Here is a 15,004-nt window from a genome sequence, read left to right as displayed (position 1 = left end):
TATATCCTTCCCTTCAAGGCTCAGGGGTCCAGGATTATCTTCTGTGTCTGTATTAATTGGTTTCCCTTTACTTTGTTGAAGAGGGTCTGTGCAGGCTTTCTTCCTAGTCCGCTATCTTGCCGGAACTTCCATAGTAAAGTATTATCATGAATTGTGCCAAGAACTGGAGTGGAAAATCAAAAGGGAAGAACACACTTGGGATTTCTCAAGCTGAAAAAGCTAAGGAAAAATTCAGTCCTGGAATTGCAATACTCTTATAGCACAGTGCTATTAAAAACAGTTCAGCAGTACATAGACAGGGAATTGCCAGAAATTCAAACTAGATGCAGGAGGGGACTTGGAATGTGAGATACTGTTGCTGATGTCAGATGGATCTTGGCCTAATACAAAGAATACTTGAAAGATGTTTATCTTTGTTTTATTGATTATGCAGAGACATTCAACTGTGTGGATCCTATCAAATTTTAAGGATATCATTGGGAAGAATGGAAATTCCAGTACACTTAACTGTGCTCATGTGGAACCTATACAAAGAGGCAGTCAATTGCACAAACCAGGAGGATACTACAGGGTTTAAAATCAGGAAGGGTGTGTATCAGAGCTGTACACTTTCACTATACTTACTCAGTCTGTATGCTGCACACATAATTTGATAAACTGGACTATAGGAAGAAAAACATGGAATCAGGATTGGAGGAAGATTCATTAATAACCTACGATGTACAGATGACACAATCTTGCTTGCTGAAAGTGAAAAAGACTTGAAGCATTTACTAATGAAGACTTCAGTATCAATTACACCTCAACATAAAGAAAACAGAAATCCTCACAACTGTGTCATTAAGCAACATCATACAGAAAAAAACAGGATTTATCGAAGGTTTCATTTTACTTGGATCCATAATCAATACCCATGGAAGCAGCAGTTAAGAAATCAGGTGTCATATTGCGCTGGGCAAATCTGCTTCAAAAGACCTCTTTACAGTGTTGAAGAAGAGCAAATATGTCACTTGAAAACAAAGGTGTACGTAACTCAAACCGTAGTATTTTCAGTCACCTCTTATACATGTGAAAACTGGACAATGAATAAGGAAGGCTGAAGAACAGTTGATTTTTTAGTTGTGTTGGCGAAGAATACTGAGAGCACTATGGACTGCTGAAAGAACTAACAAATCTGTCCTGAAAGAAATGCATCCAGAGTGCTCCTTGGAAGCGAGAATGGCCAAAGTTCCTCTTACCTACTTTGGTCATTTGTCAGAAGGGACTATTCCCTGGAGAAGGATATCATGCTTGGTAAAGTGGAGGGTCAGTGAAAAAGTGGAAGGCACTCAATGAAATGGATTGATACAGTGGCTGCAGTGATGGGCTCAGGTATAGCAAGCATTGTGAGGCTGGCACAATACCAGTGTTTCTTTCTGTTGTACCTGGGGAATTCTTGTGGATTCCTTGGAATTTTATTCTATATAAGATCATATTATATGCAAATAGAGGGTATTTTACTTCTTTTCCAAACTTGTGTGTAATCTTAATGGTAGCTGATTGCTGGACTTTTTCTTTACAGTACTGCTGGGTGGGTTTGAACTGCCAACTGTTAGGTTAGCAGTAGAGCACAGACTATGCCACCTAGGGGCCACTGATGCTTTAGGCTTTGTTGTGGGCAGCTAACTTGTGCACTGTAGGGTGTTTAGCATCATCCCAAGTGTCTTTCCACTACATGCTAGTAACTCCCACCCAGTTGTGAGGACCAAAAATGTCTCCAGACATTGCCAGATATCCTCTAGTGGGCAAATACACCCAGAGTTGGGCACTGCTATTTGAGAGTTCTTGTATGTTTCCACACTGCTGTCATCCCTTACCTCATCATTGCTCATGTTTTGCCTGTTCTGTTTGTTGCTCACTTGGATCCTCGCGTCACTTTTCTTTCGTCTTCTGTACAGCTGTGTGAGTTAATAGTGGTCACTTCAGAAAATAGTTCCAGTTGCCCCCTTCTCTTTCTCTCTCTTTTTTTGTTTCAAACTTTTTGCTGTACATTCTGTAACAGGTATCCTAAAATAACTTTCTAGCAGAAGAAGCCAAAGTTTCTATCAAGTGTACTTTTTAAAGATGTAGATGCTGTAAAACAGATAATTTACAAAAATTTAGAAATAGCAGAAGTTTTCAGTTACTATTTCATAGCATGTTTTCTGAAATGGGTGAGAGAATTTTCATGTATATTACTTTTTAAGTTTCCTAATGCTTTCCCATATTTTATCTTGATATACTGAAAATATTTAGTCCTCACATTGCAAAGAAGAACTTAGAGAGATGATAAAAACATGTCCTATCACAGTAGATAAGTGAATGAGTCAAGACTCAATTTCAAGTCTTCTATGACCGAGGTCTAACTATCACTTGTCTGTCAGTTTGTTGTACTGTGGAGGCTTGCATGTTGCTGTGAGGCTGCAGGCTATGCCACCGATATTTCAAATACCAGCGGGGTCTCCCATTTCAGCTAGATAGATTTCAATAGAGCTTCTAGACTAAGATAGTTTTGGAAGAAGGAAGGGACTATCTGCTTCTGAAAGAACTGACCAGTGAAAACCTTATGAATAGCAGTGAAATACTGTCTGATATATTACTGGAAAGCTTTATGAATAGCCCTGAAACATTGTCTGTTAAAGTGCTAGAAGATGTGCCTCTTCAAACTAGAGTCAACTTTAATGACATGGATGGAGTAAAACTTTCAGGACTTCCATTTGCTGATGTGGCATGATTCAGCCTGGGAAGAAGCAGCTGCGAACATCCGTTAATCAAAACATGGAATGTACGAAGTATGAAAGGAAAATTGGAAGTTGTCAGAAATAAAATGGAATGTGTAAAGATTGATATCCCAGGCGCATAGTGCGCTGAAATGGACTGGTTTTGGCCATTTTGAATCAGACAGCCATATGGTCTACTATGATGAGAAGGACAAAATGAAGAGGAATGGCATGGCATTCATTGTGACAAGGAATGTTTTAAGATGTATCCTGAAGTACAGTGCTGCCAGTATAATAGGATTATATCCATATTCCTGCAAGGAAGACAAGTTAGTACTACTATTATTCAAATCTATGCACCTGAAGATGAAGAAATTAAAGATCTTTTACCCACTTCTGCAGTCTGAAATTGACCAAACATGCAGTCAAATCGACTGTATGGATCATAACAAATTATGGATAACATTGAGAAGAATGGAAATTCTGGAACACTTAATTGTGATCACAAGGAACCTGTACATAGACCAGGAGGCTGTCGTTCGAACAGAAGAAGGGGATACTGCATGTTTAAAATCAGCAGGGGTGTGCATCAGGGTTGTATCCTTTCACCATACTTACTCAATTTGTATGCTGAGCAAATAATCCGAGGAGCTGGACTATATAAAGAGGAATATGGCATCATGATTAGAGGAAGAATCATTAACAACTTGGAATATGCAGATGACACAACCTAGCTTGCTGAAAGTAAAGGTGACTTGAAGCATTTACTGATGAAAATTAAAGACTTAAGTCTGCAATATGGATTACACCTCAACATAAAGAAAATGGAAATCCTCACAACTGGACCAATAAGCAGCATCATGATAAATGGAGAAAAGATTGAAGTTGTCAAAAGATTTTCTGTTTCTTGGTGCACAGTCAACACCAATGGAAGCAGCAACCAAGAAATAAAACAGCATATTTCACTGGGTAAATCTGCTGCAAAAGACCTCTTTAAAGTGCTGAAGAACAAAGACTTCTCTTTGTAGACTAAGGTGTGCCTAACCCCCACCGTGGTATTTTCTGTATCCTCATCTGCATGTGAGAGCTAGACAATGAGCAAGGAAGACTGAAGAATTGATGGTTTTGAGTTGTGGTGTTGGCAGAGAATTCTGAAAGTACCATGGACTGCCAGAAGAACAACACATCTGTCCTGGAAGAAGTGCAGCTGGAATGCTCCTCGGAAGCGTGTATAGCCAGACAGATGGCCTGCTTTGGTCATGTTGTCATAAGGGACTATTCCCTGGTGAAGGATATAATGCTTGATAAAATGGAAGGTTAGTAAAAAAGAGGAATGGCCTTGATGAGATGGTTTGTCACAGTGGTTGCAACAGATATAGCAAGGATTGTGAGGTTGGTGCAGAAGTGGGCAGTGTTTCATTCTGTTGTATGTGGGGTCACTGTGAGTCAGAGCTGACTCAGTGGCACCTAACAACAACATGACCAAGGCCAATGTACCTTTGAATTTCAGAGTTTAAGATAAAATGTATATCCTTCAAAATACTATCAAAATTAGGTAAAAGTATCTTAAAAGACAGTGGTAATATCTGTGCTTGTCCAGAAAAGAAAGTGGTACTATTTCCACCAATGAGTCCTTGGCTGCTGCTGCTGTTGTTACTAGGTGCTATTGAGTCATTTGCACATTGAGACTCTGTGCAAAACAGAACAAAACACTGCCTGGTCCTGTTGCCTGGTTCTCACAGTTGTTGCTATGTTTTTGAGCCTGTTCTTACAGCCACTGTGTAATCCATCTGGTTGAGGTTTTCCTCTTTTTTGCTGATCCTTTACTATACCAAGCATGATGTCCTTCTCCAGGAACTGGTCCCTTCTGATGACACAACCAAAGTGGAGAGATGAAATCTACTCATCTTCTCTTCCAAGGGCATTCTGGCTGTACTTCTCCCAAGACGGATTTGTTTGTTCTTCTGACAGCCCATACTATATTTAATATTCTTCACTCACACAATAATTCATATGCATTAATTTTTCTTTGGTCATCCTTATTCACTGTCCAGCTTTTGCATGGACCTTGGCTAGGGTTCACTATTGTGTGCTTGGCTTCTGACGTGGATAGGATGGATTTTTACTCCAAAATGATCATAATTTTTTTTTGATGTTAAGCAAGTGGTATTCCACCCAGCATGGGCCTCATTTTCAAAGTAAGTATTATGTATCCATCCTTCTTTTGTTATTGAGTAAAGAAACTGCGTTTTTCTAGTAGAGATAATCATTTGGGTAGTGTGATCCAAATTTTTTTTTAGGGCCAGTTATATTTCTTATGGAATAATGGGTTGGAGTTAGAGAGCTGTTTTTCTGTTGAAGAAAGCTTTTCTCTTTGAAAACTTTTTTTTTTTAAACATTGTCATTTTTAAACTTTTAAAACGGACTCTCGGTGAATTTGAACTTTCAACCTTTTGGTTGGTAGTCAAGCATGTTAACTATAACACTCCTAGATTAGTATAGTTTTAATAAATTACAGTATGTGTGACGTGAATTAAAATAGCCTTTTGTAATTATGTCCCATGTATTCAGAAAACTGCCTGATACAGTGGTAGTCCTTACTGATTTTTAGCTGCTTCACACATTTTGGTGTGAGGTGCCATCCCCGGCATTGAGGAAGTTCAGTTTACATTCTTTATTTTAATCTTTTTTACTAGTTGTAATTCCTCATTTATTTTATTTTTTATTTTCAGAGTATTTGCTTACTAGCCTCACAGTGTGACAAAATGCAATTTTATATCAGGTTTTTCAGCCTGTGGTAGTTAATGATGTTTATAGATCTCTACCCCAAAAGACCATTTTGTCTACCCTGGTGACGGTTTTCCCAGGCATTAATGAGTGTTACTAAGGCTGACATTGATCTTCCTAGTAGTCCCTAATAAAGTGCTTAGCATCTCATGAGTTTAGAAATGACAGCTGACTCTACCTATGCTATTGTGGTCATTGACTGTGCTGGTAATAACTTTCTATTTTACCAGAGAACATATATATACTTTGAGTCTTACATAGCTGTAGATAACCTCTTGAGTTTGTTAATCTAGGACTCATCTGGCTTTAGTCAGACGAGGCCAGTTGGTGTCACAGAGCAGATTGTGGGACAGTGATTGAGTTTCCTGTTCTAGCCTCAGTTAATGTCATGCTCTCACCTACTGAATTTCAGTATGCACACATCACTAAGCTAGGTCTTCCAGGGTTTTCATTGGCTTCCCAGTGACAAGACAGGCACATTTTCTTAATCCTCGTGAACTAATTTCCTTCATTTTTTATTTTTGAAAGTAATTTGATCACAATGTTCCATTTTGGATTTCTGCCACAGATCCTTTAGTCCACAAAGATGATTAAATATTTATACATTGTAAAGTTTTTTTCTGTAGCATTTAGGCAGAATTTTATTAGGTGACTAGTTTTAAAATTAGTAAGATTTTTGTTCCCAAATTCTATTAGTATTAAATTTGTATCACTTTTATTGACCTCTTACTTGGTCCATAAGCTTGTTTGCTATGATTATAATCCATTAACATTTAACATCTATGAACAGTAACCATTACTGGTGGAAATTATTTAACTAACTTTGTCTTTGAGCAGTGACAACTGTAATAATATTGCCACTACTTATTCTTTTACTTTTATATTCATTTTTTCCCAATTAATAACACTATTTTATAAGACAAACTTGCTGTGGTTGTTTATATGCTAATTGCATGATATACTGAAATATTTTATAAGCTCTAGATCCAGTGTCAGAAATGGAATCCTGCTGTTATTCAGTATAAACTGGTGGAATTGATTCAAATGACATTCTTTTCCCTGTTTGTTTTCTCCTTTCTTTTATTTAAGAGCTAGTGACTGCTTAATTTATTCTGCTTTCCTTATAGGAAAAGTGGAAGTTTTTGCAGATTTTTTTCCCCCATTAAATTTGTTTTAAAAGCCATTTTCATTGGGAAAACTCTTGTTGCTCTGTGTAAGTGAGTAATCATATACTGTTTTATACTTAGGTTTGAGTTCTGGGAAGATTTCGAAGAAGACCATGGGAAAGGGAGAGAGAATGGCTACCAGAGTCTTCATAAGGTGCTAGAGCCTTTTCTTCTCCGGAGAGTCAAAAAGGATGTGGAGAAATCCCTTCCTGCCAAAGTGGAACAGATTCTCAGGGTGGAAATGTCAGCCCTTCAGAAACAGTATTATAAGTAAGTAATTCTTTCCTGAGTTAAGCCTGTATTGGATTGCAATTAGTGGCCTTAGATAGATATTAGATAGCTATTTTGCATATAAACTGCTTTATCCAATGAAGTCCCAACTTAGAATTAAGTAGTAATTTATTTAGGGTCAGAAAGAGGGAGTTTTTTTTGTTCTTTTTTGTTTGGGTATGTGAGAAATTAGTTGCATAGTACTTTTCACTGTCTTAAGCATCTTGGAAGAAGTGCAGCCAGAATAGCTCCTTAGAAGTGAGGGTGGTGAGACTATGTCTCTCATACTTTGGTCGTGTTATCAGCAAAAAACAGTTTCTGGAGAAGGACATCATGGTTGGTAAGTAGTGGGTCAGTGAAAAAGAGGTCCATTTTTGATCTATTAAAACCCAAATCCATGACCATCAAGTCGATTTTGACTTGTTAAGAGCTCATCTGCTAACCCAGTGGCCGGCAGTTTGAACCTACCAGCCTCTCGGCAGGAGAAAGATGAGGTAGTCTGCCTCTGTAAAGATTACAGCTTTGGAAACTCTTATGTGGCAGCTCTGCTTTATTCTGTGGTTCACTGTGCATTGGAATAGACTCAATAGCAAAAGGTTTTTGACCAGTTAGCTGGAGAGTTTATTCAAATTGGTTTGTGTTCTTCTGACATAAGCCTAGGAGTATTTGATAGCTTTGCTTTCTGGAATGATAACATAATCCAGATTCATCTTGTATGTTTCCTGCTCTAGAATTAGAGCCAGCCATTTATCCAAGAATCTGTAGATGTCATTTTACTGAGATGGGTTTTGTTTCCAGGCCTTTTCAGTGAACAGAGTTAGGAAATTAGTTTCCATGGTTTCAAAGATAAACCTAGATCATGAATTCTTTTTCAGTTAAATAGGACTAGAGCTCTGGTAGCATAGTGGCTAAGACACTTGCCTGCTAACCAGACGGCTGGCGGTTCAAACCCACCAGCCACTCCTCGAAGGAAGGTTGGGCAATCCTACTTCCGTAGTGATACTGCCTCGGAAACCCAAGGAGGGGTCGCTATGAGTCAGGGCTGACTTGACGGCACATAACAACAACATAACAACAACAGAGAGCATTTACTTGATTTTGTTGGTTTTATACACATATATCTCAATTCTTAACGTACCAACCTAATTCATAGTGCACACATAACAGTCTTAGAATAACACTGCCAGCACTACCATAAACAATATGAATGACAAAAACAGGTTATGATTTTTTTTTTTTTTTAAAGTATACCCCACTAGAAAGGGACAAGCATCTTAAAGCACTTGAGATAGTTTCTCTTTTGTGTGGTTAGGCAACCAGTTGGAAACATAGGTTTATTTCATTTTATTTTACTTTTTTAGGGATTGCTTTGTTTAATTTTGTTATGTAATTTTTTAAATTAAAAGTTAAAACTATAAAACATGTTATGGTCAAAGATGTCTAGTCCTTATCTCCTCCATTCTGGTTCCTCTCTCCCCGTGATGATGATTATTTAAAAAATTTTAATGCTTATCCTTTTTTTCCATTCAGATTTTTAAATATGAACAAACACATTTTACTTTTTTTTGCCTGCCTTCTCTTAGATAAGTGGTAGGATACTATACTTATTTTTTTTCTACCTTAGCTTTTTTTACTTTAATGAAGTGTGGTGAAGATATTCATTATTTCTTTTTAAAACTACATAGTATTTCAGAATTGTTTATTCAACTAGCCCCACCTATTGGTCAACATTTGAGTTGTTTCATATATAACAGTTTAAGGTGTATATGTCTTCTGTATTGTGTTGTATCTTTATTTGCTTAACCAACCTCATACTGATAGCTTATTTTCAATTTTATTTTACAATAAAGAGTGCTTCAATGACAATTCTTCTGTGTACATATACATCTATGTGCATATGTTTATTGTTTTGTTTCCTTTTAATATTCCTGTGAGCCTTGGTGTTCAGTGACATTGAAATATTCAGTAGAATGATTAATATGCTGAATGTGACTGGAGACATGAGGGATCCTGGGTAGGTGATAGGAGATACAAAATAAAATAACTTTTCCTTCTTTTAAACTTTCCTTAGATCTTTTTCTGTATTTTTTGGTAACACTACTGTTTCTTGTCATCCTGTGGTACCTTCAGTTTTCTCTTTCTTTGAATGTAATCATATCAATATTATGTGCTTTTGCAGGTGGATTCTGACCAGGAATTACAAGGCTCTTGCCAAAGGAACAAGAGGCAGCACATCTGGTTTCCTTAATATTGTGATGGAGCTGAAAAAATGCTGCAACCACTGTTACTTGATTAAACCCCCTGAAGAAAATGAAAGGGAGAATGGACAAGAGATTCTTCTGGTGTGTTCTTGTTCTTAATTAGTTTCTCAAAAAGTTTACTTTCTGTAAGATGCTTTTGATAAAAATACTCTTTTTCCTCCTTGATTCTTCAAGGAGCACCAAAAAAGAAGCTGTAAGAACAGGTAGAGAAATTAAATAACTAGAAAAAAAACTCCACAGAAAGTTCATTGTCATAGATACCATGTAAAAAGAGCATTTCAGGAATTGCTGGTCAGTCAGATTGCTAAGGGCTTCAGAAGGTTTAAAGATGTACTCTTTGAGATGAAGGGCAGGTTGAAGTACAGGTTTGAATGTGTCCACTAAGAATGTCTTTTGTATTTTCAGTCCCTGATCAGGAGTAGTGGGAAGCTGATTCTATTAGATAAATTGTTGACAAGACTTCGAGAAAGGGGGAACAGAGTCCTTATCTTCTCGCAGATGGTGAGAATGTTGGATATCTTGGCTGAATACCTGACTATTAAGCACTATCCTTTCCAGGTAATAATGGTCAATAAATACTGAGTCTCTCTCCCTCTCATTGGGTTGTATGCTTTGTTTGCTAAACTGTCCTTAAGTAGAAAACAAGAGTTTTCTTGCTTGAAAAAATTGAGATTAAGGTGCCAGAGTTTTTACTCCCTTGCCTTTCCCAAAACTCATTGTAGTTGAGTCAATTTTGACTCATAGTGACCCTGTAGGGCAGAGTAGAGCTGCCTCATAGGGTTTTCAAGGTTATAAATTTTTATAGAAGCAAACTATCACATCTTTTTCCAGTGGAACAGCTGGTGGGTTTGAACTCCCAACCTTTTGGTTACCAGCTGAGCACTTTAACCACTGGACCATAAGAATTCCTCCCTTGCCTTTAGGCTACCCTACAATGAAAATGAATCACGGGAGGGTCGTTCTTTTTGTCCCCCCCCTCCCCCCTTTTAATTAGAGAAAAGAAAATTAGGTAAGAGCAAAGAATGTTAGATAATATTAGAGAATGTTACATCTCCAAATATGTGGTAAGAGTAGAAGAAAGACGTTTAAGCCTGATTTTAGAAGCCCAGATCATAGAAGGAAAGAAAATAAGAGGTGACAGTGTTGTACATTCACCCCAAAGGAAGTTGGCCCTGCCTGTGAGGCTGGGAAGAAGCATAATAGGGGGACCTGATAGTCTCTGAACCAAGTATAATGGCTCTTCTCCCAGGGATTTCATAGTCATTTATTTATCTCCTATGGGGAAAAGAATGACTTCAGCATAATAATATTTTTTTGTGTGTTAGATTATGGGAAACTTATCTCTGATCTATTTATAAACATGAATGGCATTTACTTGAGTCTTGCAGTGATACTTTTTTTAATAGCTGTGATCAATTCACATAATTTGCTGGTATTGAAGAAACTTGGAGGCAGTGATTATCTTTAGGAAGGCCATGCTTTTAAGACCCATTAACAGTGTCTTTAAAATACTCTAAAAAGCATTGTTAAATTCACAGTATCTTATGTGGTCTTTCAGCAGCTGTCTTAGAACATAGTTTAATACTGTGTTGTTTTTTTTTTTTTTTAAAGTACACTGTAGAAAGACAATTATTTTTCAGTGTACCTGATCCCTGTGAACTTTTGAGTTCTAGCTAATCATTTGAAATCAAATCAAATAAGAATGCATAACCCTAAAGAGAATAACTGAGCTGGAGTCTGTTCAGGTCTATCATGTCTGTCTAATTAATGACTTTTAGGTAATTGACTTAACGTGTGGTATTAATGGGGATACTAAAAGGAAGGCCTTTAAGTTTTCTGATTTCAAATACAGATTGTCACACTGCCAGTTAGGCATCTCTCTGGTTTAAAGTCTCTAAGTAGATTTGATACTGAGTGAGAAGAGGGAAGGAGATTCCTACCTGTGATTGTGGTTACTTTCAGGCGGTCATGGGTCTGGTGGGTAAAGCTGTGGGGTGGGGAGACTCTGTTGCCAGCCAGTCATTGATCTTTGGCCAAGCTGATGTCCTCTCTAAAGTTAGTTTTGCCTTCTTCAAACTGAGATATTTTGCTTGGTAATTGTGAGAGGAAGAACTGTGAAAAAGATTATGAAGAGTAAGAAATCCTTTATATGTACAGCATATGGGTAATAAGTCTTCAGGATTTGTTTTACATATTATATGTTTTAGCTGTGGTGACATTGTTTTATACCTAGAACTGACATGCTCTAATAAAAAGAATTGATGCCAGTACTAAATGCCAGAGGCTCTCTTGAAGATGTAGTTGGTCTGTTTGAATAGAATTCACTAGTATGCTACTCCAATTTCACAGTGCAGGGATATATAATCAACTTAATTTTAATATTTTTAATACTGGGGCAAAATGTTTTCCAAACAAAATTATGTGAAAAATTTTTATTGTGTTATAGCACTTAAGAAGTATCATTTTTCTACTGGAACTAATTATATTAGGTACCTACAGATGTAAAAGCATGCAAATTCTCTCAGGAAAGGTTAGGTTAGCATCTTTCTCTTTAAGAAAACCTAAGACAGTCCTTTGAATCAGAAGCTACTGACCTTGAGTCTATAACTGGAGAACTCTGGTCAAATCCAGTCCTGTGCCAGTGCGTTCTGGTTATTTTTACTCAGTGAGTGTTGGGTGATAAAATGTTACAAGTCTGATGGTCTATTCTGGTGTAGCTGAACTTCTTATCTTATGATTTTCTTGGGGTATATTTTTACAGCGTCTAGATGGTTCCATCAAGGGAGAAATCCGAAAACAGGCGCTGGACCACTTCAATGCAGATGGATCTGAGGTATATTATGCATGGCTTTGTTATTAGGGCAGTTTGGGCTGTGTATCAAGGGGAAAGCATTTCCAGCTCTTAATGCATTCTGTTTCAGAAATAATTTGCAGTGCAGTTCTTTTGCTTTGAAAAGGGAATAAGAAAATCCATATAAAAGATGCCTGTTGATTAGGTTGTTTGTCACCCCAGAATGCATATACACACTTGTTTATCTTTCTGGTCTTCATTAATGAAAGAGTAGTTCTGGTATCAACTGAGTGTTCTCTGTGATGGCTTACAGCTACCAAATTTCTGGGCTTGGTAGAGCAGCAAGGAAAGAATGGGAGGTGGGGAAGTTTTGACCAATAGAATTAATTTTGACATGTATATAACATTGAAGGTTCTGATCTGTACTTTTTTGGTGAATGAGCCTAGAAAAATATGTTTGCTGTTATCTCATTGTTGGCCTCCTAGTTTTATGTGGATTAGTGTTCTTGCTTTGGCTAACAGCAACATTTTTCGATCAGTAAGTGTCCAGCTTCGATTTGGCATTATAAAGTATTTTGGTTTAGAGGCATCTATAAAAGAGCTAACACCACCACCCACCACCCACCCAAAAAAAAATAGACTGCATTGCCCTTGAGTCAATTCTGATTCATAGTGACCCTGTGGAACAGAGTAGAACTGCCCCATAGGGTTTCCAAAACTGTAATCTTCCTGCCATATTTCTTCCACAGAGCATTGATATAGGTTCAAACCGGTGACCTTTAGTTCACACCTGAATGCTTAACCATGCTCCTTCAGGGCTCCTATAAAGGAGCTACTGAGGACAAATTAGAAACTGTGCTAAAATTGTAGTTTGTGTCTGTCAAACTGTTAAATGCCATGAGATTTGAGAGAAGAGGAGAAGAGGTTTCATATAGGTAAAACTGCAGTAATAGAGAGAGCAAAAAGTAGAATTAGAACTTATGAGTATTTCAGGGAGAATGTTAGAATTTCTGGAGCCTGGGCCACTCTTTAGTGTAGATAGAACAGACTTACCTTCCTTCTTTCTTAAGACCTTTAACAACTTTTAAGGTCTTCGTCTATTACTTAAGAATAGGTGTCCCTTCTGTGTCTAGATTCATAGATAGTCTTATTTAGACTATAATATTCTGACTACTTCTGTAGCCTCAAATTTTAGCTCTCTTTCAGGGGCTTTGGGCACTAAGCCATTCAGAATCAAGGCTCTGAATGGTTAAGGATAAGAGGAATTAAATTACTAAAAACATCAATCATTATCTCATTCTCACTTCTCCTTTTCCTCTCATTTTCTTCAACTATATAAAATCTTGGTCAATCCAATACTTACTTCATAATATGTATTGCTGTGAGGTTTAAATGTGATAATCAACCATAAGACAACATATTGCTTAGCACATAGTAAGCACTCAAGAAATGTTACTTTAATTTTTTGGTATTTGTTGAAATTGGTTATGTGTTCTCTTAATTTAGAAACCAAGATGATTTAATGTTTTATATTGCCCTTTCTCAGGAAAAACCTGAAGTTGCATTTTGTCTAGCTTTGAAAGCTAGGCAATGATTACATTATTTTTCCTGTATTGACTATGTATAGAACACAAGTTTTCCACCATTTTCTATAAATATATCATTTTTAAAAATTAATCAAAGATAACTTTATCATTAGGGGAAAATATTATATGCTCATTTAGAAAATTTGGAGGATGGTAAAAGTACAGCAAAGAAAAATTATACTTAATCCTCACCCCAGAGACAACCATGCTGTTAACATCATTTGGGTGTATTTCCTTTCACTGGGTGGAACTGTTTATTTCTTTATATGATTACATAATTAGGATCATGTTGCATAGAGTTTTGTTGTCACCTTTTATTCAAAATTATATATTATGTGTCATTATGTATTTCACCATTTTATTATTGGTGAATGTTTACTTGAGAGGGTATGAACATTTTTTAAAGATTTTTGATACATTTTGTGAAATTCCTCCAATAATTTTTATTTATCCTATTATGGATGAATATTTCATTTTACTTCACCCTTAGTAATGTTGAGTTTCATAATTTTTAAAGTATTGATAATAGACAAAAACAATATTTTATAATTCATATTATGTTTAATAAAGAATGGCATTGAAATTTATTAGTCAGACCCCAGATATTATTTTTTAGGTATCTCACCCCAGAGTGTCAACTACTTAGCTGCAGGCTGCTCCAGAGTCCTCTTCAGAGTGTTGTTGCTTGGTATTTCTACCAAAAGAATGGCAGAGTATGTGCCTAGACTCGCCTGCTGATCAGTTCTTTTTTATTTAATAGTATTTTATTGAGTTTTTAGTGAAAGTTTATACAGCACATTAGGTTCCCATTTGCCAATTTCTACACAAATTGTTCAGTGACATTAGTTACATTTTCCACAGTGTGTCAACAGTCTCTTTAATTCTGTTCTGGTTGTTCCATTTCACATAGTAGACTTTTTCAAAAACGTTTGTTTTTGTTGATAATATACACAGCAAAACATACACCAATTCAATAGTTTGTTTCTACATGTCCCATTTAGTGATGTTGATCCCATTCTTCGAGTTGTACAACTATGCTCAACCAAACTCACTGTCCCCTACGGTTCTTATCTAATCTTTTTGAATTGTTATTGTCAGTTTGATCCTATATAGATAGTTCTTAAAAGAACATACTGCTGAAGGGAGACCTTTTTTTCACCAGTTAAGCTAAACTATTATTTGGTTTTAAGAAGACTTCAGAGTGTGGATAGTGAGATTCACTTCAGCTTCCTTGGCCCAAGTTAGGGGTGGGGGCTGGCCTCTGATGAAGTTCCAGAGAGATGGCCAGATTGCCCTCCACCATCTTGTCACTGGTGTAGCTGCCTCACATAGGTTTCTTTTTTTTTCCTTTGTGATTTGGGTGAAAATGTCCACAGCAAATTCACTTTCCATACAGCAGTTCGCA

General features: G+C 36.8%; 1 protein-coding gene across 1 annotated transcript in view; it reads left to right on the top strand.

Annotated features, from left to right (window-relative positions):
• The window catches only part of CHD2 (chromodomain helicase DNA binding protein 2), a 215,195-nt gene that overhangs the window by 103,312 nt on the left and 96,879 nt on the right, over positions 1–15,004 (top strand). The window contains exons 16-19 of the mRNA XM_042783579.1: positions 6,773–6,961; positions 9,141–9,303; positions 9,628–9,780; positions 11,984–12,055. Of these exons, the coding sequence (XP_042639513.1) occupies positions 6,773–6,961; positions 9,141–9,303; positions 9,628–9,780; positions 11,984–12,055 (577 nt within the window). The remainder of the gene's footprint in view (positions 1–6,772; positions 6,962–9,140; positions 9,304–9,627; positions 9,781–11,983; positions 12,056–15,004) is intronic.

The sequence above is a fragment of the Orycteropus afer genome, unplaced genomic scaffold, assembly GCF_000298275.1.
Source record: "Orycteropus afer afer isolate SDZICR_OR568_19922 unplaced genomic scaffold, OryAfe1.0 scaffold00019, whole genome shotgun sequence".
NCBI classification, from domain to species: domain Eukaryota; kingdom Metazoa; phylum Chordata; class Mammalia; order Tubulidentata; family Orycteropodidae; genus Orycteropus; species Orycteropus afer.
Note: the sequence above shows the minus strand (reverse complement) of the source record. Positions and strands in the feature narration are given on the sequence as shown.